At 36.4% G+C, this 27,972-nt stretch overlaps 1 protein-coding gene across 2 annotated transcripts; it reads left to right on the top strand.

The window, feature by feature from the left end:
* The first annotated feature begins 40 nt into the window (after positions 1–40).
* Positions 41–27,069, top strand: LOC137395019 (slit homolog 2 protein-like). 2 transcript variants are annotated; one of them, XM_068081807.1, is made up of 24 exons: positions 41–264; positions 1,173–1,244; positions 1,705–1,776; positions 2,799–2,870; positions 4,201–4,272; positions 6,259–6,466; positions 6,830–6,929; positions 8,390–8,540; positions 9,003–9,074; positions 9,667–9,738; positions 11,801–11,872; positions 12,824–12,895; positions 14,137–14,208; positions 15,214–15,449; positions 16,519–16,735; positions 16,847–16,918; positions 17,027–17,098; positions 17,884–17,955; positions 19,518–19,687; positions 20,029–20,215; positions 22,015–22,083; positions 22,473–22,544; positions 23,610–23,753; positions 24,693–27,069. In XM_068081807.1, the coding sequence occupies exons 1-24, from the start codon at positions 95–97 to the stop codon at positions 26,500–26,502; spliced, it is 4,398 nt and encodes a 1,465-aa protein (XP_067937908.1). In that variant the 5' UTR covers positions 41–94; the 3' UTR covers positions 26,503–27,069. The 2 variants fall into 2 exon arrangements, with proteins under 2 accessions (XP_067937908.1, XP_067937916.1); XM_068081815.1 differs by lacking the exon at positions 22,015–22,083.
* Positions 27,070–27,972: the final 903 nt, after the last annotated feature.

The following is a 27,972-nucleotide window of genomic DNA, read 5'->3' as shown; positions in this document are numbered from 1 at the left end:
AACCAATTCATACTAGCTGAGCATAGCGTTTGTGAAAAGAGATTGCACAGTACATGTTGCTCCTTGACTCCACTATATTTGTATCAAGTTGACTATGGGTTGGAAGATGTCTTGGATTATTATCACTTTCATAATTTGGATTAACTACTCTGTTGGAGACATTGCTTGTCCCAGGAAATGCATGTGTGGAAAAACAAGCATTGATTGCAGTTTCAAAGGTTTCACATCAATTCCTGATGGATTGGATCCAGATACGGAGTCCTTGTGAGTATCATTCGGAATCTTCTAGAGTAGAACTTTCTTGTGCAGTTAACGAAGCAGTGAGAATAGGGCCTAGATTATAACAATGTTTGTTTTTATAATTTTTGAGGTGGTTTATGACAAAACATTGTTCGTTGTGGAACAATTCCTAAATCTTTTTATTAGAAAGAAGTTTATCAAGCATTACATTTAACTCGCCAAATCTGTATTATTTGTATTTTATAATATATATGTTTACATCTTCTTGGAGGTTTCCAATTGATCAAGTATATGAAAACAGTGTCTACAACTTATATGCCTCTAGAAAAACATCCACAGGAATGATTTTACAATTATATTTAAAGCAGTTTTTTAATAATGGTTTATTGTTTACAGTAAAAGCGAGGATTTGTTTGCATTGCACTGCCGAATATATCATAGTTTGTTTTAACTGATACAAGTGTCTGACTCAGCATGCTATCTCAAGTACAACGCTATCATATGCTCCGCTACAACAGTGATCTCTTCGTTAGACTTTCTTCAAACCGCACTCGTAAAGGGAGAATATGGAGTTTATTTATAGAGTCTGACCACAATGGCAATTAGCTCAGTGGGCGGTGTCATTCTGCCCTACCAGATGCCCGAGCACCAAGTTATTGAGAGCATAATAAAAAATTAGAACATGACTTGATTATAGCAGCACAATTTTAGTCGATGATGTACTTTCTTGAAAATATTTTAGGGAGCCAGAACGATTGTTAATGTAGAAGCAAATAGTTTTGTGGTAGTGTGCCAAAGTAGTTCCTTCACCTAATTGCTGTCGTTCAGAGATTGTCACTAGAGTAAGTTGAAAATTTCTTCTGGCAGTCAGAGAATGAAAGATCTTTAGCATGGGCTCTTTTATTGTTGAGTAATGGTAAATGATGTTGCAGGGACTTCCAAGGCAACAACATCACCGTCATCAGAAAGGAGTATTTCATAGGCCTCCGCAAACTCACTAACTTGTAAGTAGCCTAACTACAACAAATAATCTACTCTACCATTACTAAGACCACAGTCTATGGTTTTAAGGAAGAGGCATAGAGGCCCCCTTTTTGGTCATGTAAATCTGTCAATGTTGTTGTTGTAACACTATTTTAACAAGAGGATTATGTAACCTGGACAAGATCCCTCTTCACGGATTAGTGTAATTAATCTCTTAGCAGGCACCTCGAAAACCAGCCCCTCCTTGTCACTAGTGTCACTGACAATCTTGCGATCTATTGTTTGTCTACTCAATAATACATAATCGCATCATCCATCTTTATTTGTCTTTCTTGTGTTTTGTGATCCGCGTGTAGCGCTATGTAAACCAATGATAAATTTTCTGCAGCTTTCCCATATGATACATGTGTGGCTAACTGTGAAGGCTATTTATGAGTTGACAAGAAGTCCTCAAATAGCATTGTTCTCTTGTTATTTTAGGCAATTGTTAGACAATAACATCGGAATTATAGAGCCCAGAGCGTTCGACGATCTAGTCAACTTAGAGAGCCTGTGAGTATACCGATTAGATGCCACACAGCTTAGTATTAAACGACATCTTGATCGCCTGCACAGGAAGTCAGGAAGTCGCTTGTAAAGTAATAAATTAAAGCTATTAGCTTGGAATAATTTGGCTGACACCTCTGCTAGTGATTATCATTTTGAAGAACAGAAATGGGCTGTTCGTTTGTTGCTCTTTCCTGACGCCTCTGAAAGTTAAGCTGGCTGATGGGTTCTAGTTTTGTTGATGATTTTGTCTTTGATCTAGTCATTCTGTGTGACTCCGAGGCGCATCCTCTTGCTTCAAAGTTATGAATTACTTTAATGCAATAAGAATATTGGAATGAATCGTCAGTCAAATTTCAAGTTTTGAGTATCAAAGGAATCATTATGTCAGTCGCATCTGGATTGATTGCGGTTTTTGTATGACCAAAACATTTCTGTTCTATTTACAAAGGAGCTTTGTCATTATTTACGTTGTTGATTTGGGATCATCCTTAACCTGCTGCCAAAAGAATGAGCAGCTTCTGCTGTCCATATGCTCTTGTTTTTGTTTTAATGGTAATTCACAAGTTTTTGTTGAAAACTGTCTTAGGAAAATTTTTCATCCTTTAGAAAGAGAAGCGTTTCATAGCCAACGACCAACTATTTAGACAAATAGCATTTGATCATTTCAAAGTATAAGTTGCTTAGCATATTTTTGTGTCATTATAGTAGCAATTCTATAAAAAAACTTCCCATGTTGTGTAGGAGAATTGTAACTCAGAAAATGTTTGGCATTATACTAGCAATTCTACAAAAACTTCCCATGTTGTGTAGGAGAATTGTAACTCAGAAAATATTTGTGGCATTATAGTAACAATTTGATAAAAACATTTTAGTTTAATATATGAAGCTTGTACCTCAAAAAACTTTTGCGTCATTGTAGTAGCGATTCTATAAGAAAATCCATTTTAGTTAGCATCAGAGACTTGTACCTCAGAAAGTTTTGTGGCATTAAAATAGCGATTCTATAAGTATTTGGTTCTGTGTAGGAGACTCGGACGAAACCGGCTTCAGGAGCTGTCAGAGAACCTGTTTGCCAACAGCCCTCATATAACAAGACTGTAAGTTACTCAATACATCTATAGATAGTCAGCATGCTAGCAACATAGGGGATCATGTCATTAGATGGATGTAAAACAATCGTATAAAGCAACATGTCTAAGCAAGTGATAATGAGTTTTTACTTTATTTGTTAACTCACATCTTCCCAGAGACTGGACAGATAAAAGATTACATCAATCTTTTATGTATGCTTTGATATCTATCAGTTGAATTCATTCGCTAGCACGAAAGTAAATTTCCATTGAAAGGATTCCATGAGCTCGGCGGTGTTCTCATTCACAAGGTGGGCTGTCTATTAGAAAGGATTGATGACTCCTTTGTCAGAGTGGATAGTTCAAGTCTTATATAATTGGCCGAGTGTACAAATATGTAAATTCATGCATATCAATCAGCAGAGGCCTCATTTTGAGCTCATTTCACATATTCTTCTCGTTATCTTCATTCTCTGCTGCCAAAAAGCCGTATCTACAGGATATTCACTATGATGGATAACATAGTTCTCACCAGCGTAAGTTTGTACATCCATGACAACTTCCTGCTTGCACGTCAGTTGATCAAACGAGTAGCAACCAGTAGTATCTCTACTCGCAATCTTGTCTTCTGCTAATCAATGATTCTTAGGTAAAACTTCTACTTAATAGATCTCTACCCTAGGTGTGAAAAGAGAATAGTCAGATATGCACCTAGTTTCAATACCTGGCTTAAGCCACAAGTTCTCTCTTAATCCTCTGAGCTTCGGGTAAAGTCCTATTTTGAAGAAATCTAGCATTATTGGACAAATGACAGGTGCAAGGGCTTCTGCTTTGTCCGTGTATAAACAATATGGCCAAAAGGTGCTTAAAACAAGTATTTTTGTATGCACTAAGATTTATCCGGATTAAGCAAATAAAGGCTTTAACACTTGAATAGACGGCCTTGGAAGACTCTAGAAGACCCTAGCGACACATGATCTGTTAGACTTGTGACTTTCTTCGGTATTTGGCTATTGTTTTCATTGTTGTTATTGGTCAGAGCTGTTTATTAGTAAACTATGTCAAATCCCTCACAGACATTTGAACAAATATAATCCGTTAGACGACTGGCAACTCTAACGTCGCTGACAAGTATGCGCAAAGCCAAATCGACTCAAACCAATGAGTAGATTTCTAATTGAAATATTTTCAATCTATTGTGAGTGTTTGCGTTCAGAATTAAATCAAGCAAACTATGGTATTATGCGATTTAGTGTATGTGAAAGGATTTTCGTCATGACTGAACAGACGGCACCACATGGCTGTTGGAATGCTGTCTGAACTCTATATTATGTATACCTCCTGGTTTCTTTTGCAGGGATCTTAGCAGAAATGCTTTGCATTTGATTCGAGCTTCTACATTGCAGGGACTAAGCAAACTCACCGAGCTGTAAGTATGCTTGGTAACGCTAAATGTTTGTTGTTATTCTCTTCCGTTAACAGTTACGTCATAAGGCCATATGAATATTAACATTGAGCGGGAGGAATGGTAATGCAATTTAATGAAATAACGTCATCATACTTGCCAAGTCTCCCGGTTTGGCCGAAACCCTCAAGATTTTAAAGTCAGTCTCCCTTTTGCACAAAATCTCCCGTTTTCCTCCAGCTTTTTCAATAAAAGTAGTGGTTTAATTTTTTTACTTGTCGTTTTCCCTTTGTTTACTAGTTGCGATGCGAGCCCTCATCGTCATACAAAGTTAGCAACAATGAAACATATCGCTATTAAACCGTATGTTTGCCATAAAACCTGGGCTATTTAGATTTAGCAACAATGATGTCTAACAATTTGCTCTACAGCTTTTCATCAATAAACAAAGATTATACATGGAGCTGTGACATATCATTGGAAAATGACCATGACCTTACATTGATAGTAGAGTACCGGAACATTGAATAAAATCGTGGAAGGGCCTCCTATGTAGGTACCAATGACGAAAAAAAAACTTCACAAAGAAATCTAGGCTTCAGATTCAACTACTACATTTACCGTCAATCTCACGCTTTTTTTTCTCAACTACTTGGCAAGTATGAACGTCATTGTCTTTAATTTTTTTTTAATACTTGAAAGATTTTTAACATTTCTGTTTTAAATGAAATATATACAAGATTGCAAAGCTCAACACATAGCTTGCGCTAAAAAGTTAGCTAGAATGATAAGAATTATACTTTGAATTTGAGACAAATATCTTAAACTCAGAGCATAAGTTTATGGCTAAATTTATGCTCTGAACATGGCAAATCTTTGTAAGACTTTCACATAGCTGAGTTATATTGCATACTTGGAAGTAAAGTAGATTGGTATGACCCACTAAGCATGATATGAGCTGACAGCCATCTGATTCGCTTCCAGCAGTTGCCCACTATTGGGTATCTCCATGAGAGAAAACATTGGCGAATGCCATTTCTGTTTAGGGTATAAATCGGTTGTAGGCCTATCAATGAGTGCGTACTACTTTTATTTATAATGACAATCGAGAGACTGAAATTCTGGTAGTGAGAAAGTAAAAATATCGAGGCACTGATAGAAAAGCTCAAGGTATCAACTCTTAACATTTATAATCAGAATTTTATGTATTATGTAATAATAGCTTTACATTCACTATCCCGACTCCTCCGCAATACTATTAGAATGTCAAATTTTAAAACACTTTTGTTCAACTCACTCAATTTCTGATATATGTCTTTTCATTTTTTTATTCTGGCATGTAATGGAAAAAATTATTTTGGTTGATGATTTACTAACACCAGTAAAAATGATAAATATCTGTATTTTTGTTCGATTGTAAGATGAATGATTTTTCTAATTGTAAGATTTTTCTAATTGGTGGCTCAGCCTGAAGTGGCCTTGTAAAACAATATTACCTTTCTTCATTTATCTTAAATATAAAGACAATATTACAAAAAGAAAAATTTGATAAGCTGTTTCCTAGCAGTGAGATTTCATGAGCAGGCGTTATGAAGATTTTAGGAAATTTTTCTGCGGTAAATTATGAAATGCCCCAAACTCCCATCTTGACCAATATAACTCTACATCAAAAGCAAAATCTCAAAGACGATAGCTAATTGTTCTTTGAGGTCGATAATGGAATATACAGAGAATGGTAGATCCATACTGAGCTCTAATCTAAACTCCTCTGTAGCGTCTGGAAAGGCCATTTTTTAGCATTTAAATGAAAGAGAAAGGAAAATAAAAGCTATTGTAGTTTACTGCTGCTGAGACTTCAAGGAGAACGCTGCCAGGCATGATAATCAACACCTCTGACATCAACGGAATACAATTTCTGTCGGCTGCATTTGTGAATGACTTTTGTCACCTCTCATGCCTTTGTACACAGCTGCCCCTTTTGAAGTAGACTCTTGCTTTGTTCGATTGCAGATATCTGGATCACAATGAGCTTTCGTGCATTGAGACGGAGGTTTTGGGAGATGTACCGAAGCTGCAGATCATTTCTCTCAATCGGAACAATTTAACTAGCTTGCCATCAGGATTGTTCAACAACTTACCCGATCTCCGAATCCTCCGCCTCTCCGACAACTCCTTTCATTGCGACTGCAACTTGGGTTGGCTTGGACGCTGGCTCAAGGTACACTACCCTTTGAGAGCACCTGCTGCTTTATTTGAAAATATATCAAGTTTATTTGTATACTTTGTGTGACACTAATGAGAAGTTAATATAATTCCCTGCAATACCTCAAAAATGTAAACAAAATTAGCAAATATTCTTGATAAGCAATCCGTCTCATACTCATCCTCCTTCACGCTTTTTGGTAATTTGAGAAGACTTCAGTGGTAACAATAGAAAATATGCCATACGATAGGCTGCAACAGAATATACTTAGTGTAGCAATTCTATTCACTAGTGGCGTTTTTGACCACCCAAATTGTCTTGCTCGATGGGGAGAAGTATATTTTCCGAGGAAAAATGTCAGTAATTTATTTGCTACAGATGAACAGACGGGTGGCACGATTCACAAAGTGTACGAGTCCTCCAGCCCTGAATAGGGTTATGCTAACAGAGATTCAGCAGAGCCAATACCAATGTACAGGTAACAACATTATGCAAATGCTATACCAGCTTCCAATTGCGGTCGAGGGTGGTTGTTTAATATTAAGGCAGAGAAACAACTCGAGTTTTCAGACTTAATAGACTTTTAGAAAATTACCATAATCGGAAGCTACTACCAAATAGCACTTTTCTTATTTCCTCAAATATTTAATTTGCTGGCCCACCCTCGATATTTAACACTTCACAATTCTGACTTCTCCGTTATTTCATTCATTCATTAGGTGGACATCTTTTCAGCCCGAGATTCTTTGTTCATTAGTCGCTAGCAGAAGCACCTCTATCTCGAGACCCTGAACCCTTTAGTCCTAAGTCTACATACTTTTAACCACAAATACTAAAACCCTGCTATATGCCTTGCTGATTGCAAATGACTTTTATTTTTGCAATAATATGTTTTCTGTCGCTTCAATGGGGATTACTCTTATCGATACTGATCAAACATTTGTGCCACACCATTGCTCGTCAGCGATGTCTTACCAGCCTCTCACTCGCAACCATCATTCATCGCTGACAATCCGTTACCCGCCGCTCTATTCCACATAGCAACAACTTCTAGTGTAGATTTCAGCTAATTCTAGTTAAAAAATATTAGCCATGATTCACTTGATGAACAAGTAGAAAAAAAAGTACTTTCTCGTTTCAAGCTATTAGTAACATTTTTGTACTATCGGCCTTGTCAGTCGGAGCTTTGAGGATGCCAGACAAATATAATCTTTTCTGAACGGTGCTTATTTCCTCCCTGTCACATGAGTAATTAATGTTGATATTAAACCACCATTAAAGTGCATTTCACAAACAAACCTTTCACTTAAAAGTTTGAATAATGTTGATCAATGAAATTCTGTTTTTCTACGGTTTTCATCCTTGTAGATAACATTCTAAAAATATCATGAGTCTTATTTGAAGCTCTCTCTTTCTCAACTGCGGTATGAATCAAGTTATTATTTCCTTTGTGTCAAATAAAGTGAACTCCCAGACGATTAAAATTCTCTTTAGAGGTGATTTATTTTCGCGCGTCTGCTGCGGAATTCTCTTAAATACATTCATTCCGGAAACACTTATTTGATCTGACAGTCACTCGTTTCACTGCAAACGACCTTTAAAACTGTCATCCACAACTGGCTTCTTCACGAAAAAGTGCACCTTAGTTCTCTTGCCTTGCTAAACAGCAATCACATTCCTTCAAGTATGAAAAACTCAAGTCTCTACAAATTTTACACCTCAAAAACGTATTCACAGTAAAGAGTAACTAATGAAACTGATAAATAGGTGAATAAGACATTTATCAAACCGTGATTCTATAACTTGCCCGCCTGAGCATACACATCTGTTATGTTGTTTAAGAGTTATAATATTTTATTACTTTGTATGAAGCATTTAAGGCTAAAAAGGTAAACTTTGGAGGCTGAAACAGTGGATATAAATGTCTATGTTATGTAGGAGATAGCAAGCTTGCCACAAGCCCCATCAAGTGTCAAACCATCAACACATGTCCAAGTAAATGCAATTGCACTGTGAATGGAGTCGTCAACTGCCGGAATGTTGGATTGCTCGCTATTCCGGCAGACATACCAGAGAATGTGAGAGACTTGTAAGTACAACTTGTTCATCATCAGTTTTATTGATCTGAAACACTGGATAAGATGCGTTGAGTTAAATAGTTTGTTTGTGGGCTTAATCTAGCGTATAGCCTGTGGGGATGCTGAAAAATAAGTTTGCGAGGATTCTGAGGCTACAAACAGACTTTAGTGTTTTGTATTGACCCGATAAGCTCCAACTGGCTTATGGTTTAATCAATCAGCTTACATCGTTCATTCGTTGGTTTGAGCTTTCCGTTCAGGTATTTAATAGTTTGTGCACTGTCTACCTCTCTTCTATACCTGAAGAAAAAATGAGAGGTCAGATTGAAACTTCGATGACAACCACTTTCAGTCAACTGTGACAGTTAGCAATGATAGCAGAGTGCCTGTTTTTTCTGTTCTTTTTCGAGATTGCCTGCAAAAGATCTTACTACAGCTGTTATCAAATTAGGAAACTTATTTTATTCTTACAGACGCTTGGATCAGAATGACATCACATCTGTTCCAGCCGACAGCTTCGCTGCACTGAAACAGTTAGATTCCTTGTAAGTCAAATTTTCTATATATGTTCACCAGTACTTAGCTAATTATCGAAGACATTGTATTTCATTTTTATTGGAGTAAAATTATGAATCACATGGCGCCCAAGTTTAAAGGTATGCTTTAGCACCCTGTCTGAAGAAGTGTTAATGACTGCAACATAAATTTATAAAGAAAATATGCTAACAAAGCGTTATATTAGCCCCAATTCACAAATTTGAATAGACTTCACGCATTGGCCTGATCAGGTCAGCTCCTAGACGCTTGTCTATTATGTAACATTTTGACTAGATTGTCCCTATCACAACACTTACAAGTTGTGAATACTTTATTGATGCGTGTTTAAAGTTGTGGGAAACTCGTAAACTTTCGCCTGAATGAAGCCAATTTGCGCTTCAGAAATTATCCTTTTATGTGGCCGAGGCCACATTAGCTGACTGTGCTATTTGTGATGAGATAAATATCAAATATTTTTGTTACCATTAGGATAGTTTTCATACACTGATATGATTACCACATGACATTGACAAACAGAAGCAGGTACTTGATACCTAATACTTCGCAATGCTGTATCGTGCTTTATCTCTTTTCTATCAGAGATCTCAGCAACAACCGAATCTCCAATGTCAGCGCCGCTGCCTTCTCAAGACTCACTGGCCTTAAGAAATTGTAAGTTAAAAGCTTTGACTTTCTCAACAAAGTAGTTTTATTGATATTTCTAAACGTTACACCACTCGTGGGATATAATGGATTTTGTATTAAACGGAGGAGCTTTGAAGTGACCTCTGTCAATGATTGATCATTGCGGATCAATGGAATAATTTTGAAAAGTAAACTTTTACTGTAACTGAACATTGACATATTATTATTGTCTGCTATTTCAAAGAAGATTTATTATTTATGTTATTCATTGCACTTACAGCATTACTACACATTGCAGATATTAAAAGTGTAGCATTTCACTGCAGCACAGCTTTTAGCTGAGAGAATAACTGTTGGTAGTTCATATCACATTCCATCCCAACTCACTGCTGTTTTATGTGAATAGCTTCACATTCAAAGATGCCTTTTTAGGAATGTATTTTATTCTACTATTTAAATGCAGTCAATCATTTAGGTTGATACCTAATCTGGCGATTAATGAATTTGCTTCTAATTTTTTTGATTGACGTTGGTGGTTACGTTAAACTTAACTCTGTTATCACACTCAGTATGGCGCCTTACAGTGCCTCGCGTTGCGCGTTCACAACTCGAGTTGTACAACTCGAGTTGCACAACTCGAGTTGTGAACACGCAACGCGAGGCACTGTAAGGCGCCATACACTCAGGCTTTATCAGCTACCTCGAAAAGTAAAAACGAAACAATATATATTTTAAATATAATGTTAGTCAATAAATAACCTTATTTGCTTTACGAAATTTGTAGCAAAATGGACAAGTTTAACACAAAATACTCTTTTGAAATCCTTTGAATTTGTTTTTTATTCGGCAAAAGTGCCACAAACAACCTTATTCTCTAAATAAGTTTTATCCCTAAAATTTATATTTAGTTTGTGATGTTCAGTTTCTAACATATCTTTAAATAACAATTTAATATTAAAACAATAATAGTTTAGTTTTATATAATATTTTATATAAAATAGATAATTACTACTAATATGTATGTATTATATATAGCATGCATAATATATGTGTATATATAATATATATTAATATGAATAATGTATTAATATACAATATAAGGCTCTAGACACGAGTAGGACAGTGCAAATGACGAATATACAATAACTAATGAACACCGATATCCACAAACATGTTACCATGTTCTATTCCCCTAGCTGTCTCAATGCTAGCATGCATGCTCAAGGCAAACATAAGCAGCTGTAGATTTATTGCTCAATGAAGCGTATGCATTCTTTTTTTAATCAAACACGTTCTAACCGTTTACAAAGCCGTCATAGCCTCGAGGAATTTCCCTCGGGTGATGTTATCTCCATAAATTGTGATAAATGAATATTGCAAACCAGCGGTCTTAAATGTGAGACAAAGACATAGGAACCTCAGGTCCCTGCTGCAAAGCTCATAGTCACCCGCATTGTTTTCAAACCTCTCAACTCGCAACACAACTACATCGGCTCTCCTGATTTAAGCAGCGACAGGCTAACAAGACAAGATGTATTTTTGTATACTTGTGCTGAGAACGTCTGCGTCACGTCTGCTAAAAGAAGGGCGAGAGGCTGTCCAATGTAGTGGCAATTGCACTTTTATAATTTTCCTAAAAAGTTATGGAGAAATATTTGCTGTGTTTCGGAGTTGGTAGGTTTTATGACAGCGCTGATGGAAAAACAGTGTAAGTGACGGTAACTTCAGTGTATAAAGACAAACTACCTTTAAAAAGTGTCTTATTTTACCAGTGGATTCACATTTTATTAAAACATTAATAATATCAATGGATCTAGATGAAGAAAATGTTCTGCTCCAATTATAGGCTACTGCTTTTACCGAAAAAACTCACTTTGAAATGTTTTGCATGGTTACAAATGCAAGAATTTATTGTTTATTGTTAAACACAAGAGTCAAACCAACACTATGAATATTCAACTAATTTGACAAACATTATTAAAATGTTTAACACACAACAAAGTTGAGTTTTTTAGTGTTACAGTTTGACTATGTGCCATTTGGCCGCTCTCTTTTACCCTTTTAGAAACGATTTTAACTGCTCTTGTAGGATTTTATATGAGAATCTGGTGAGTGAATTGCCAGCAGGCATTTTCTCCGGTCTCACTTCCCTCCAGATGCTGTAAGTACTTCTTACCTATCTAATTATTGCCCCTCGCTGCCATCCACCTTTGTAGTGGCCTATCAGTGTCAGCAGTAACTAGATGAAGCTGTTTGGATCAATACTCTGCCGTGAGACAAGTGTAGGATTTTATATTTGTTAGCTAGTAGCCGCTGCCAAGGGCTCTCATTTGGCAGCACCTGTCCATAACATATCTTCAATTTTTATTCTTAGGCTTGGTTGACATAATTAAGCATATATTTGGCTACATAAAATAAATTGCCAACTTAAGAAAAAAAATGAAGTTATACAAATAACCAAATCTAAAAGGATAGTGTTTGCTCAACTATTTGTGAGCGACTTACAACTTTTAATCAGATGTTATGAACATCTCAAGTTTTTCCGACAGCAAATTTTGGCAAAAACCTGCCGCGCAGCAATGACCTATAGAAGATAACGAGTGCTTTCATCGGCTGGTCATTTACGATTTTATATTGCACACTTTTGACTTATTCCAATTTTTAAACTAAACTGAATACCAATCACGCTTTGTTCCTATTTCATTCTATTTTGATTCTACTGGCGACTACAAACAAATTGCTGGTGTGAACAAGTGAGTTGCAGTTTAATCTTGTTGCAATTTCTCAAAAGATTTAAAAATTCTGTCACCATCTGTGTAAAAAGTTTACATAATTATCCTCTATTACCAGTGTCAGTATACAGATGTACAAACTGTGAAAGTATGAACATTGTTTTATGACACATTCTTTTGAAACTGATCAAATCTTTTAGCAACTTAGCCTAAGTCCTACTGCGACAGTATTGAGTGTGGTGACCGGGGTTACATGCCCCTCCCCGCAGTAGCTGCTCTCACATCTAAATGCCAACAGTTAATAACAACTTGTTGAGTTGAACATCGCACGCCGCTGTTAGTAAAAGCTATTCATTGATTAAATGCAATGTTTGTTACAGGTTGCTAAATGCCAACAAAATATCCTGTCTAAGAGCGGATATCTTTGAAGGGCTCTCCCAATTACACCTGTTGTAAGTAAGACAAAGCTCTCTTCGCTGCCTCTAGCACCGCTGAGTCAGTGTAATAAACACTCATTGATCGTGTGACATGCCTGAGTTCATTGCTCAAATCTTAATAACGCACCAGATTGTACCACCCGACCACTGATCACATAATACCTACATACAATGTCTTTATGAAGCTAATTGTTTTGTGTATAACAAACCTCTAAATTTACGGGTTCCGCTGGTTGTATTTGATGGCTATCTTATTTGGCCCATTGTCCTCCATCTTGAACATTAGATGTCTAGGAGGGAGTGAGTTAATCAATTAGGATAAGCTTGATAGGTGAAATTAAACTTTTAGTAAAGATAAGAGATTTATTAAAGACGGAGTGATGTACGCAAGTGGGCCAATTGCACTCGGTGTTTATATAGCCTCTGATAACACTTTCATTTTGGAAGTTTCTGATGATATGCACTTTCATTTTGGAAGTTTCTGATGATATGCACTTTCATTTTGGAAGTTTCTGATAATATGAACTTTCATTTGTTTATTTTGAAAGTTTTTAATGATATGCACTTTTTTCAGACATCAACATTTAATAGGTTAAAATAGCTTTATTATTTTACATTATTTACTTTAAAATTGTAATCTAATAATACTTTAATTTGTACTTTTTTAATTTACTTATTATTTCTCGTTTTTGGTTTTTTGTCTCATTTATTTAATTTGTTCTAAACGGCATTACACAGTATATAAAGCTAATCTATTTCTTTAACATTTGAAATGTTAGAATAGCAAATATAGTTAATTTAATTTAACAATTTACACATGAGGGAAGATGTGGCCAAGTAGTTAAGCCTCTGACCTCTAAAAAAAGCCAGGTGGGGTTCAATTTTGGCAAAGGCCACTGGTGGTGACAAGAAGGGTGTCACAGAAGTTCCTCCGCTAATGGAACAACGCGATGGAAGTCTGCTGTGGCCAACCCAAAACAGGGAGATGCTAAAAACTTTTAAAAACTTGAAACTAAAATTTTTTTGCATAAAAACAATTCTCTTGTTTTGATACTTCAAACAATTAGAGTGAAAACCGTTAAGTTTGGTATTGCTTGAGCACACTTGCCCCAAATTCTGCGCTCAACTGCTTATGCGAGTAGATACACTTGACCTCGTGTGTTTAGCTTTATAACACATGCTCTTACAAGCATTGCACCGACTCGTACCACAAATATTATATTATCTTCTGTAGCATCTTGTTACGGCTATTGTAGGTCGCTGTTTGACAATGAGATTACGACGATTGTCAACGGAACCTTCCAACCGCTCGTGAAGCTACAAACCTTGTAAGTTCTTTATCAACTGCAGTGTAAATCACTCCAACCCCAAGTGCCACTAGTCTTCTATATACGGGCAGCGGCTAACATGTTCTAGTGCTTTGACAGATGCCTTAACAAATATTGATAGTATGAAGTATGAGTACATGTCAACGCAACCATCATGTTGATAGGGCTCTTTCAGTTCTTGTAACGAAATATTATTGATGGGTTGAACTTCTCTGATCTGTTTGCTTTCTGTTCTTCTCTGTTGGCATATTATGTTTAGTTTGTGATAAGAATGTTAAAAGGTCATAATTAGCTTTTTAATTAGCAACTTTTTGGCTTCTGCTCTGGAATATTAACATCAGCTATCAACGCCTTAATTATACAGACCTCTCTTCTTCCGGCAACCAAATTCTCAGGCTTGATAGGAATTTCTTGGTAAGCTAAGTGCGTTGAGACACGTAGCATTATGACATATGAACAATATTTCCAAAATATTCTGATAAGGGAAGATCTATGTATGACTTGATGTCGCAGATTGGCCATGATATGTTGTAGCCTGTAAAATTAGAACAGGAAGAAATAATTACCACAATTGTGGAATTGAGCGAATCATTTTTGTACATAAAGATGGTAGTGAATGAGCTCAAACTAATTTAGTTTAAGATAAATATAGATCTATGAGAAAATCAGTTGCTTTAGAGGGATACATAAAGTAGGAATCTTGAAGGAATGCTGTTAGATTGAATATTAATGAAATAACTACACTAATTGCTAAAAACCAGTATGAAATGGAGAGAGATCCATATGGCGCACCACTGCGAACAGACATACCCGCAACAGCAATCCCACACCGGTTTCTCATCTGCATACAAAGCAGAAGCATAATTACACGCAATGTTACATAAGGGATGCAGTGGAAAGGGTCCTTCCTGCAGGCCGCTGCTCGGGGGCTAATTAGGCAGCGCTTCCTTTGCTTTCAATCAGAAGTGGTTTCTCTCACAAATTTGTGCATATCTAATCTTCCAGGCATCTGGCCAGCAACCCATTCCGCTGTGACTGCAACCTCATGTGGATAGCCGAGTACCTTCAGAGAAATCCTGTAGAGACAAGCGGGGCCAAATGCGTGAGCCCGAATAATTTAGAGAAAAGGAGGCTAGAAAGCTTGAGAGAAGAAAGTAGGGAATGCTGGAATGTGGCTACCAACTCGCTGTTGGCCACGTGTGACCTGCGCGTGGAATGCCCTTCGGAATGCGCGTGTCGAGGTTGGTTCAGAACTTCTGTTTGTTTTTTATTTACTGAACTCTGAGGTGGCGTAGAACATGTTGTGTGAAAACCAGCTGTGCTGCCCATGTGTGAACAGAAAAGTGTGTGAGCTTTTTGATTAGACCAGTTATGTTCTTTCTTACGCTACGGCTTGTGGACAGTCTTGGGTGCTCCTATTAAGATGTTGATCTTCAGGTCAGCGTCTTATTACAAAGGAATTTAATTTGAAAAATACTAACAAATGCGACGTTTTTCATCGCCCAAAGCTTTGAAGAGCTTTCTTTAAGATATTCTAGCAAGAAATCTCCTTGTCAGTATAGTTATGCATGAGTTATAACTCTACATAATTCGTTAATAACGCATTGCTAAGAACTGAGTCTATCGCATAGTGCTGTCTATCAATATGAGAAATTGTCAACAAAAGTTCAAAAATCAACAAAATTGAATACTAGTTGGCTGATTTTTTTAAACCAATTTAAATATCAGAAACATGCTTATAAAAATTATTTTAGTTATACATGTATCTGATCTAGAAATAAAAAACCAGCTAAACTTTTCCACTTTCATTATATATGTGCATATATGAAATACTGTTTGGCCTGCAATTTAATCGCATAATCATTGTCATTGTCACTTCAACATCTCATCATACGTAGGGCAGAGCTTGGGCAGCAAATTTATACTTGGATACGGCATAAGTCCAAACATGAAAAAGTTATTACTGCGTTATTATAACTTCATGTCATACCTTTACTAATACAGAATATGATGCAGGTAAAATACTAGTGTATTCTGACACAATGCCGGTACAACAGTAGCTTACTCTGACACAACGCAGGTACAACAGTAGCCTACTCTGATACAATGCAGGTACTACAGTAGTCTATTCTGATACAATGCAGGTAAAACAGTAGTTTTACCTGCATCATATTAGAATAGCAAATTAGAATAGCAAATTCTGACACAATGCAAGAACTACAGTAGTCTATTTGGATACAATGCAGGTACAACATTAGTCTATTCTGATACAATGCAGGTACAACAGTAGTCTATTTTAATACAATGCAGGTACAACAGTAGACTGTTCTGGAATGGATCTTATGGAAATTCCTGAGAACATACCACCATTTGTGACTGAGCTAAACCTTAGTGACAATGATATAACAGCAATACCAACTCGCGCCTTCGCCCACCTGCAACATCTTCAAAAACTTGACCTGGCCAATAACAAGATCAATAGAATTGAGAACAATGCATTTGAGGGAGCTGGTAGACTCGCAGAGCTGTAAGTAGCTATAATTTGGTCCGCGTTGTTGTTTTTTAACAAGTTGACACTGACATGAGATTTTTTAGTAATTTGTCTTTGAAGCAAGGATCTAGCAAGCTTTTCTTGTAGGCAAATGACAGAGAATCAGCTGACAAGGCTTCGACGTGAGATGTTCACAGGTTTAACCGGGCTAAGAACTCTGTAAGTAGCAGTTCCATTTATTCATATTTTATGCAACCGTTCTGATTTGGTTTCTCTTGTTAAAAGTTTTCAAGTGTGTCTTTGCTTCAAAACATTGTGTTATTTTAGCATGCTGAGGGAAAATCAAGTGACATGCATAGACAACTCTACATTTACAAACATGCCGGACCTGAGGCTGCTGTAAGTACGATTGACAACAACTAGAATAGCAATTTATTACGCATAATTTTTATTAAAGAAGCATTTTTCAAAAGATACAGCCTATTATTTATGTTCAACAATTTGAAACGGTGACCAAATGCTAAACAGGTGCTGATGAAATTAATGAATGTAGTAATCTACCTATGCTATGAATGAGGGCCGAGTAATATACAGTGCCTTCAGATGGATGAACACAAAAAGACAAGTGACTCACGCATCTGTGGGATGTGACCACTGAGTGCATGAATGTAAAGGAATCTAAAATATCCCATATAAGTAGGCCTATATATAGGCACTTGACATCAAAGGCCGGCTGGTTTTTAATGACTACAGACAAAAGGGAAGGTCACAAAGTGGAAACAGTTTTCTATTGTTTGTTTAGAGATTCATAAATATAAATATTCTGCTTTTCATCCTGTCTGCAAGTTTTGGGGTTGACTTGAAATATATCACCTTCACAACCCTCGTTTATGTCTGCCACATGCCATATGCGTTTACTACAATAAGCATTGCTTACCTTTACAAAAAAAAGTTGCTTGCCGTAGAACTTGAACCAGGTCCTACTTTGTTATTACCAATCAGTAGACCATTCTAAATAACACACTACCGGTATCGTACTTCAAAACCAGAAGTTAATCCTATTAAATGCAGGGCTCAAACATCACTGTTGATGAGTATATTGTCCTTACTTGCCTTTGCCTCATTGGTCGCAAGAATTAGCCAGTGCACCTTGATACCAGTCAAAATACTGACTATATTTGTAGGAGTTTATATGACAACAAGATCAGTTGCTTACAACCTGGGTCCTTCAGCAGCCTCCCTCTCCTCTCCACTCTGTAAGTCCTTATCTCATCTCTACTAGATGTTTGATATTAGGTGCCAAAACATGTTTCCTGTTTTTTCTTCAATCAAGACTTCATATGTCTGACTATCATTAATTGCGGTAAAGTCATAAGGAGTTTGCAAAAATTTTTAGTGGCTCGACTTAGACTTTGCATACACTTGATTGTAGAGTACGCCGCATTCCTGTAGTGGCTCAACACGGCTCATGTTTTCGGGTCAGTAATGGCATTATTAAGTACAGTTATGCCAGCAAAGATTATGTTACAAGCCATCTCCGTCAGGCGAAGCTTATGAATGAAATGATAGAATCAATGCCTGTTGCGAGCCTCTTATTGTATAAGAACTCCTTCACGTATTTTCAGGAATAATTGACACACATTAACCGTACCCACTCCGCTCTTGGCTCATCAAATTATCGTCTAACCGACCAAAATTCTAGAGTCTTTTGATAAATAAGGTCACGTATCCTGTATCTTGTGTTCTTCTATACCTTGACAGTATGATGACTGCACTGGGTGCCATTTAATAGCAAAACTATAATTTACCGTGACATAGCAATGCGTGAAAAATAATTACTATGAAGGCTTTGTTATTGAGCTTTGAATCACGGTGCAAATGTTACTCAGCTGTGCTCAAAGCCTGTAACATTCATTGGCCCAGCACATTGCTTAAATGTGATACAGCAGTGTAGTATTACATGTTTGTAGAGTTGAGGGATAGTTTATACAATATAAATGCACTCCCCGTTTCATGATGTTCGCACACTTATCTATTCCCATGTAACTAATTTATGGGCAAAACCCTTCCTTGCAAGTTGTTTGTATGTGAATGATTCAGGCCTGCCCATCAGTCATACCAATAACTTATATATATAAATCTGAAAGTTTGTTTATTTGTTGGTCTGTTTGTCCGTGTATCCAGTTAGAGCAACAAAGTTTTAAGAAATGAGAAATACACTGCACTAGATTTGAACTTGGAATCTCCAGTTTTGCAGAAAGGCATTTATCCAATACACTACACTGTCCAACTGGCTATACTACGGCATAAGTTGTGCACATACTCACTACACATGCCAATCTTTCATAACTTCATGCTAAACACTTCAGCTAGCATTATGCTAGAATTGTTGGCCAGAAAAATGCTTAAAATCACTGGGCAGCAAGACTGCTAAGATCAATATTGAGCTGTAGTGGGCACTGCAGCTTGTACAGTATGAATTACACAAAAATAAACACAGTAAACAGAGAAAAACAAACACTTTCACTTAAAAGTTAGAATGATAGATATTGTATACGTGTATATGTTGATTGAAAGTAAATTTGTTGTGCCAAAACTTCTTTCACTACCCGTGCAACACTGGGCATTCAACCTAGTTTAATATAAATGTAGCAATTGTATCAATAAACACGTTAGACACTTTGGCAACGGTTAGCGCAACATCGGCAGTTATGAATAATATAAAATACATTACTAATCTTACATGTAAAAAATAAAAGATTTATAATTATATTATTATCTCACTACACTAATATATATTTGGTAACTGACATTTCAGAAACCTGCTAAGGAATCCCCTGCATTGTGACTGTCATATGCAATGGCTGTCGACATGGTTAAGGCTCAAAAGTTCTTCTATAGTCACGGGAAATCCAACCTGCGAGAGTCCTTCATCTGTTCAGAATAGTTTGGTCAGCAGACTTCGGACTAACGAGTTTGTCTGCGCAGGTAAAAGTTGTTATAGTTAGGTGTTGTTGTGCACTCTTTAGTCAAATGCAAATTTGCACTCAGATGGGCAAGTTTCAATTGTGCAATATCCTTCCATCGTGTTGTAATCCATAAAAGGAACTTCCTCTAAACATTATCAAAACATTCAATATTATAATTAGTTATTGTCAATAAGTAAATATAATATGTTAATGAGACAGTCTTGTGTAAAACATAATTTGCATGGTCATTCTTGATATTGCTGCATATTTTATAATCGCCTCGATTTGCCGTCGCTTCAGCTAAGACATTTGTTTCATATACTTGTATAAGTAATCAATTATTAATCACCGTATATGTAGTGAGCTCTGTAGAGGGATGTCAGCAGACAACTCCACAATGCTGCAGTGACAACACTAATGTTGTTCAGACATGTCACCCACCAAGTGTTTGCCCCAGAGGATGCACGTGTCGAGAAACAGAGGTGCGCTGCAGCGGTCTAGGACTATCTCAGATTCCAGCTAATATTCCTCCTGAAACCACTGAACTGTAAGCAACATACAACATATCATTCCTATTGTTATGTTACATCTTTAGCTTCTGTATCTGTGTCATCTGCTTGGTACAGCTGTGTGTATTTAAAGTTTTCCACTTAATATATAGATATTTCTGTTGTTTTATATTCGTTGGTTCGTTTTGAAAATTTTGACCTTTTTCACCCGTACGAGTGCCAAAATAAAAGTTGCAAATTCTAATAAAAAGCAACATTTAGCTTTATTCATTATATGAAACCAGATATGATACATATGAAACATATGTATCATATGGTATCATATCATATGATATCATATCATATGATATCATATGGAACATATGTATCATATGTATCATATGATATCATATCATATGATATCATATGAGACATGAAACATATGTATCATATGATATCATATCATATGTATCATATGATACATATGTAAAGATATGAAACCAAATTTTACTTTCCATTTTTTTACTTTATGCAGTATATGTAAGGATAAGAAATAAGTTTTTATTTTTCTTGTTTTAAAATCAAGTTTATGCATAAAAATGTAAGGAGTCCAATAAAAATATTTCAAATGTTTAAGAATAGAGGGATGTCAGCTAAAGATTGAGGTTTTGACTGACACACTGTAATGTTTGCAAACAGAATATAATCTGATTACAGTGGTTATTCTTGTGCAAACAGAGCCATCACTCGCTGGCAGCTCTCCACATTAGTGTCAACGCCTGATTAGATAAATCTCCACGTATCACGCGTGTACATGTATATATTGGATAAAACTTAGCACTCGCAGTTCCAGCTAATTCTAACAGACAATGTATCCTTACAATAAGTTATGTGAGGTCTGCAGGTGCTGATCATATCATGTTGCATATTAAAGTTATAAAGGCTACAGGCGATTTATCAAACACAAACATGCAGCAGATTTTTAGCTGCACAGTCCAATATTACCTCACGAATGATTGACTGTATCAACAACATTGAAGATAAATTCAGAAACTCCGTTCATAATGAATTGCATCGGAAAGTCTAATGCTAATCGTGTTAAAAATATTTCTGCTAACACTTACATAGCCTGTGCTTTCTGTTACAATGTATATAGCCTGTGCTCTCGCTCACATTTGTTGCTAAAACGTCATTTTAAGGTGTTGTGTAAACAAGTCCTAAAGATGGGGTGGACAGAGACTATAACACTTGGCCTAATAGCCATTTAGCCGGATGGACATTTATCTAAGGAACATTTGGCTGAAGAAATATAGTAGCAGAACTCGTTTGATTAATATGTTTATTACATAGAGAAACTTCAATAAAATAGAATTAAATTTAATAAAATTAAATATACATATATTTGAGTTTATTAGAGTTTAACGTTAAAAAAAAAACAAAAAAAAATTTGAATATTGTGAGAAAAATAGTTCCCTCTGGAAGTTCACTTTTTGTAAGACTCATATTTCCTTATAATAGACCTGAGTCTCAGATTCTAGTTCTCATATTTCTATTTAACTATCAAGTAACAAGCAACAACTTTCTTCCTTCTCCTGTTGTTCGTATAATGTACATGGTCTGTAAATATAAATATCCTCATATGATCATTCGGCCAAATGTCCATTTAGTCAAATGTATGTCTGCCAAATGTATTTCGACTGAAAATCCGGGTACCGATAGTGACAGCCCAGACGCTTTATTATATCTTTTAAGCTAAATTTCATAACACAAACTTCTGGTAACCAAGTCACTTTGTTTATCCTTTACTCAGTTCTATATTTTTCATTGCTTTTAAGGCTTATTAATGTTGTCTTTTTAGTTATCTCGATGTTAATGCAATAACCGAGATTCCAAGTGAAATCAATAGACTTACACATTTACGGAGCATGTAAGTACTATCAAGTACTTTACACAGCTCATCACATGCACCTTTTCATAAAATTGTATTAAGAGTTAACCAAAGCACATGGCAAATACTAACAACTTCTCCATAGACAGCTATTCCTAACTAGCCTAAACCAGCTTGATGTCGCTTTCCTTACCCCACCCCTTCTTTACCAGCTGCTGTGACAAGTCAAATCACAGGCCAAACCACACATACTAATACGCTACAGCATCCACTAATTATCACTTCACCAAACATTTGTTTTGTGTCTGCTGGGTGTTATTTGAAACCAACCTGTTGCCTATATACTCCTTGTCTGTTGATAGAGGACAGCTAACTCCTCGAATAGTTACTTGAATTACTCTTTTATCTGATTTCTATATTTGTTTTAGTGACCTTAGCAACAATCGTCTGCAGCACATTGCGTCTCACCAATTTTCCAACCTCACGAGATTAACCACCTTGTAAGTACAACATTGGATTCTTTATTATTGTCATTACTAATGCGCTTGGCACCGTGAGAGATCGTCATAAGTAATGAGGATATGGAGATTTATACAGAAATTGGTAGTCTCCTGAGTTATGTTGTGGTAGCGCGCATGTATTTGAATCTGATGCCCTGGGTTCGATCACCATGCAGTGGAAATTTTTTATCGCTTTTAGCATGGCTTCAGACAGACGGACGCTGCTCCTATTATAGTAAAGATTATCATTTTTATTTTATTCACAATTGTGATTATAAATACAAATTGCGACATATTGAAAAATGAAGGGTATTTATCATAAAAGACTCAAATTGCCAGATTAGGCATGCATTTGTACTGTTGTTTGCAAAAAGCAAAACTGTGTGTCATGTATGACTGTGAGCAAAGCATCAACAACTACCAGCTCTACCATCTGGCAATCAACTTATAGCTTGACCAGCACAAGACTCAGTCTCCTAGTGCTGGTATCAACGTTTATTAAAAAGCAAAATATTTCAGCGAAATTTGAAGTTTTTAAAGGTGTAAAAGGGCCAGTTGCATACTCTAGGAACATATATCTGTATATCATATGAGCAGTGGTAAATGAATCTCTTTGCCAGAACTCTAGAAATTCAATGCTTACAAACTTCTCAAGTGTGTAAGTAGAAGAGTTGTGAGAAGTAAATTAATGTTTTTATGAAACAAGGCTATTTGTTGACTCAAAGCTGATTAAATTGATGGTAAACCAGCAAAGGTAGATAGGAAATACAAATTTTGAGACTAAAGATTCTGCTAGACCGTTTGTAGTAAATCAATCGTATAATTATACATGTATATAATTATTATATATACTTATATGATATAATATATATAGTTATGCAATTACTAAGTAATCTATAATCAATATTAAATATTAATTATATAATAATATTATAAGTACATGTATATCATATGATATATATTATATATAAATAATTAAATGCTAAAACAGTTTGTTAGATGAAAAACCCCAAGCTGTATTAGTATGATAAACAGGATTCCTTATCAACTTTCTTTATGTTTTAGGATTCTGAGCTACAATGACATCAAGTGTATGCAAGAAGATTCCTTCTCCAACCTTAAGCAACTCAAGCGTTTGAATTTGTACAGCAATGATCTCTCAACAATTCCATTCAACTCATTCAAGGACCTAGACTCATTAGTTAACATGTGAGTGTTATATTGTCAACTAAACAATTAACATGTGGATGTTATGTCATCAGCTGAGCAGTTGGTTTACTAACAGTCTGTTAACATGTGGTTACGCCAGCAACTGAACTGTTTATATGTTGGGGAGGTATCACCAACTTGTTAACATGTTGGGGAGGTATCGCCAACTTGTTAACATGTTGGGGAGGTATCACCAACTTGTTAACATGTTGGGGAGGTATCACCAACTTGTTAACATGTTGGGGAGGTATCACCAACTTGTTAACATGTTGGCGAGGTATCATCAACTTGTTAACATGTTGGGGAGGTATCACCAACTTGTTAACACGTTGGGGAGGTATCACCAACTTGTTAACAAGTTGGGGAGGTATCACCAACTTGTTAACACGTTGGGGAGGTATCACCAACTTGTTAACATGTTGGGGAGGTATTATCAACTTGAGACCAACAAAGTATTAAAAAGACCTGAACTATAGGAAACCCTAAAAAGTCTATTCGTAGCCACAGTTAGAGGTTGGGAAAAAGATTACATTGTATGGGATTTGAACCCACTACATTCAGCTTTTCCACCCAGCACACAAATTGTGGCAATTTTTCGCTTTTTAAGACTTGAGAATTATTGCACATACATTGTATTCTTATTTTCTGTGCTTTATTGGCACACATGGGTATTGAGACCGCCGGGATATTAATAATGATAAAGCCAACTTGCAGAAACCTAAATACACAGACAATGTAGACCATTTTTAGATGACAAGTTTTGAGGGTTTTCTTCTCATTAACCGTGAACAGCAAGTTCTTAATTGAAATTGTTCAAAATTATAACAATATATATGAGAGCAAATAGTTTTTTCTATCGTTGATTTTAGTTGAATGATGGATACTTGGGTAGTTTAACCACATTGGTTGTTAATTAAAAGCTAAATATTACTTTTGTAGTGTTCTTGGAGAGAATCCACTCTGGTGTGACTGCAATCTCAAATGGCTCGCTGATTGGATAAAAGAAGACTACAAGGAGAATGGGGTCGCCAAATGTGAGGGCCCAAGTCTACTTGAGCGCAAGCTCTTGCTCACCACCCCGTCGAGCATGTTCCAGTGCACCGAGGGCTACAACTCTTCACATATTCTACAAAAGTGTGATGCCTGTAGAGGGAATCCGTGCAGGAATAATGGAGAGTGCGAGTCACTTGGGTTTGACTATTTCAAATGTAACTGCAAGCCAGGATTCTATGGGCTAATGTGCCATCAAGAAATTGACGCCTGCTTTGGAAATCCTTGCGAGAACGAAGGAACGTGTTCGGCCACTGGAGGAAGATTCGAGTGCAATTGTAAACCGGGATTCAGTGGTTTTATGTGTGAGATCAACGATGATGACTGTGATGACAATGGTTGCCAGAACGGTGCGACTTGCATCGATTTAGTGCAAGGTTACGAGTGCCGGTGTCCATATGGCTTTACTGGACGAATGTGTGAAGTCGATTTAAATTTGTGTGACGAACTGAAGCCATGTAGGAATGGTGCTGAGTGTGTCGCACTCGCACAAGACTACAGTTGCGACTGTCCAGTCGGTTTCACAGGCAAGAACTGTTCTACTAATATTGATGATTGTGTAGATAATATCTGTCAAAATGGAGCTCATTGCATCGATGGTTTAGGAGAATACTCATGCGAGTGTTTGATTGGATACACTGGTAAATACTGTGCTGTTTTATCTCAGTTAGTTCCAGACTATCTTCAATCCAGCGTCTGTCAAAATAGTGACTGTAAAAATGACGGCGTCTGTTTCCAGCCTCCAAAAAGTAGTGAGTATGTCTGCCGCTGCCAATCGGGCTATGTCGGTAAAAAGTGTGAAAAATTGCAATCGGTCAGCTTTGTGCAAGATTCTTTTGTACAGGCTCCTGGTTTGAACTTTTCATCTCGACACAACATAACTGTAGTCTTCACTACCCAACAAGATAAAGGACTTTTGTTCCATCAAGGTCGAAACTCTCACATCGCTGCCGAATTGTACTATGGAAGAGTGAGAGTCAGCTTCAGCCCGGATGATGCCCAGTACAACAACCTGCTCTCCTACAGTTACACGACTGTGAATGACAGCGAACTGCATACTCTTACAATCATCATAGATGGTGTACAGGTTTCCATGTATGTCGATGGAAGTCAACCCAATATCATTACTTCGAGTAGCAATAGAAAATATATCCGTGGTACCTCAAACCTATTCATCGGCGGATTGCCAAAAGATATAGGAGCCCGAGCCAAAAACCTCTTACAAATTTCAAGCACGGAAAGCTTCAAAGGATGTGTCCACGCTCTCCACATCAATGAAAAGCGTCTAGATTTTGAAAGCGCTAATTTGGTTAACAACAAACTGTTGCCAGGCTGCCGTGAACAGACTTCAATACATGATGTTTGCAGGAACTCCGATTGTGTACATGGCACGTGCCAACAAAACAAAAAGGCTGACGGTTATGCTTGCGCTTGTGATAAGGATTATTCTGGCACCAGATGTGATCAACGCAGGCCGAGTTGCGTAGCCACCTCATACAAGGAGTATTATGTAGACCCAAACACAGGCTGCAAATCTAAGGGAAAAGTTAAATTGAGGAGATGCGAAGGAGATGAGTACTGTCAGGTAAAAAAGACTCGGAAGAAAACTATTCGTATGGAATGCAAAGATACGGCAACCTACATGAAAGACATTGAACTTCCTCGAAAGTGTTCAAGAACAAAGCGAAAGCATGATTAAAACTACAAACAAATTACAAGTATTGACAACTCCAAATAAATTACAAGTATTGACAACTCCAAACAAATTACAAGTATTGATTATCGTTTGCGGCATGCGAGGTCGAGTCTCACTCCTTACTACTTGTAATATTATAGAATCGTATATCTCCCACTCGGCATACCTTCTTGAAATGTATTTTTTTTTGTAAAAACCTGTATATAGTTCAATCATACATGATAAGAATTGATTGTATTTTCTCATTATAAGTACCTTGTATAAAATATTTATTGAGCTTGAGCAATCAAATTATAATTTATATACAATGACAGCGCTAGACAACATTTTTCGTAATCGATTCTTTTTGTTTTCTACAAAGCTAAGTTTAAACTGCTGTCAACATTTTGTGCATGTAAATGTATTTCCCTATAAAAAGATAATTATAATGCTGGGAATCAGAGGTTAATTTGTATTTAGCATATTCATAACATGATATGATGCTCTAGTTTTTGTGATCATGTTCTTTACACATACTTTTTTAGATGTTTATGAAAGTAATAAATAAATACTGGTGTTACTATTCTCTAATTGATATATATCTTTGTCTCTATTAGTTGTACTCATGTAGCCTTAACCGGGTGTCTTAAGAAAAAGCAGTTAGTATAAATTAAATGTTAACTCTATTAAAATAAGAAATCGACTAGAAAAACTACTATTTAAACTAAGTGATTGAGCATAGGATGCTTTATTGCTTAACAAAGTTATCACACACTCTTCACAATAAGGCTCTGAGTATACCTACCTGGGTGGTATATTTATATTAGTAATTTACCTCCCTGGGTGGTATATTCAGACCCTTGGGAAAGTGCTATATGAACAGCTGTGGCCTACTGGTCTAAAACACGAACAACAGGTTTGGACTCAATTTCCAAAATGTCCCCTGGTGGTGACAGAAATAACTTCGACCCTTAAATTGTTTTCAACAACGGAACATGTCCAACCAAGTTCACAGAGTTATTGTCTGTACAACAGGCTTAAAAAACACACACAGCCTCTGCTTGCAGTGAGCTAAGCAGACATCATACGCTATCTTCAAGGGGTTGCTCACACATGTGAGCACAAGATTATTGCAGCTATGGCAAAACAATTTTGTTCTAATTTTCAACATTTGTTATTTGCTGCAAGTGTGTGTTGCAAGTGTGTAATTCCTAAGAAAATCATAAAATAAAAAAATTGAATTTTATATTTTTATTTTAATAAACTTTGTTGTCAGTGCCACAAAAAGGCTACATGGAAATAGATATGTTTTTAACTTTTAGGATATATGATAAGAATCTTATAGATGTTGATTTTTGTCTTATAAACATAGAGCGCAGTTCAGGTTTTTGGTTAATAATATACGTATCAATTTTTGATGTCTGTTTTTTATCACCAATTTTGAAGAAAAATACATGAATCATGCTTTATTGAAGCGGTAAAACTTTGCTGTAC

This window comes from Watersipora subatra, chromosome 1, assembly GCF_963576615.1.
Source record: "Watersipora subatra chromosome 1, tzWatSuba1.1, whole genome shotgun sequence".
Classification (NCBI taxonomy): Eukaryota; Metazoa; Bryozoa; class Gymnolaemata; order Cheilostomatida; family Watersiporidae; genus Watersipora; species Watersipora subatra.
This window is presented reverse-complemented; position numbering and strand designations above follow the sequence as displayed.

Excerpts from the sequence above, each read along its gene's own strand:
- LOC137395019 (XM_068081807.1), top strand. The coding sequence starts at position 95 with ATGGGTTGGAAGATGTCTTGGATTATTATCACTTTCATAATTTGGATT. Across the intron at positions 11,873-12,823 it reads CTCACTTCCCTCCAGATGCT|GTTGCTAAATGCCAACAAAA; the intron begins GTAAGTACTTCT and ends TGTTTGTTACAG. Across the intron at positions 19,688-20,028 it reads TAACGAGTTTGTCTGCGCAG|TGAGCTCTGTAGAGGGATGT; the intron begins GTAAAAGTTGTT and ends CCGTATATGTAG.